Raw genomic sequence first — 1,180 nt, 5'->3', positions numbered from 1 at the left:
GATAGCTGAAACCACCAACCAGAACTTAGAAATGAATGATCAACCAATATCCCAGCATCATACAATAGTTTCTGTAGAATAACTACATCTTCTGAACAACAAATATTGAAAAGAAAAAGAAAAGAACTTGTCAGCCTTATAGAAATCCATCTTGAGCTGCACATTTGAATTTCCATTAGCACGAGATATCCTTAAAACAAGTATCAAATATCAAATGCACAAATACAAGTAGATAGAGGAGTACAGTACACCATGGAAGTTTTTGGGCCATCGTACATGCTATTCACCCTTAAATCTTTGCAATAATGAAAGTTGTCATGAATACGTACCAATAAGATAGTGACCACATTTTGCAATAATGAGATTCACATAGTTGCTTATTCATGGCATTTGTAGGATAAGTGATGCTGGAAGATCAAGATGATACATTTTGCCAAGATAGGGCTTTGGTAAAATCAAATTTAGCATTGAAAAAAACTATTAAAAGTGAAATCCAATGCCACTAACAAAAGTGTCGAAACCCAAATCATTAACACAATAATTCTTATTACAGTTTACAAGCAACATATTTACTCACTTCTGCAATTATCCAAGTTGAGAGAGAAATTGGAGAAGAAACCAATGTAACCAAATTAAGTGGTCTGTCAAAATGCGCACGTGCACGTGGTTTGGAAGCTACATGAGTCAGAATCTAATGTTGCGGCATGTGACAACTTTGGATTTTTTGTTGTTTCTTATTTTGGAAAAATGTGAGATGATAATTTCTTTCCTGTTTCTATGAGTTGATTGGAATTGCACTGATATTTAATTTATTCGGAGCTATTAGAGCGGGATCCACCTTTTGGGGAATATGAGTCGAAGCAATAACAAGAATATTTCTAGTAGAACATCTTTCACAATCCCTTGAGAGATGGTTCACTAATAGAACTAATTTGATCCTGAAAATAATAGAATAAGTAAAGAATTACGCAATACTTAGCCTTAAAACGGTGGACATAAATACCAAATTCCCTGTAACGGGTCGTCGCCCTTAATTCCGTGTGAGGGCATTTAACACACCTTTATGAATGTTATACCTTCCGGTGACAAGCGGAATAACCGTTTTCAGACTTTGGCCATCTCCGTCTTGGGTTCCACTTGTCTTTCCTTTATATGACCATGTATCATATCTCATATATAT

At 35.2% G+C, this 1,180-nt stretch overlaps 1 protein-coding gene across 1 annotated transcript in view; it reads left to right on the top strand.

Annotated features, from left to right (window-relative positions):
* The first annotated feature begins 404 nt into the window (after window positions 1-404).
* LOC109238624 overlaps window positions 405-1,180 on the top strand; it is a 2,339-nt gene continuing 1,563 nt past the window's right edge. The window contains exon 1 of the mRNA XM_019405106.1: window positions 405-449. Coding sequence (XP_019260651.1) covers window positions 405-449 — 45 coding nt within the window. The remainder of the gene's footprint in view (window positions 450-1,180) is intronic.

Source organism: Nicotiana attenuata, unplaced genomic scaffold (genome assembly GCF_001879085.1).
Source record: "Nicotiana attenuata strain UT unplaced genomic scaffold, NIATTr2, whole genome shotgun sequence".
NCBI classification, from domain to species: domain Eukaryota; kingdom Viridiplantae; phylum Streptophyta; class Magnoliopsida; order Solanales; family Solanaceae; genus Nicotiana; species Nicotiana attenuata.
Note: the sequence above shows the minus strand (reverse complement) of the source record. Positions and strands in the feature narration are given on the sequence as shown.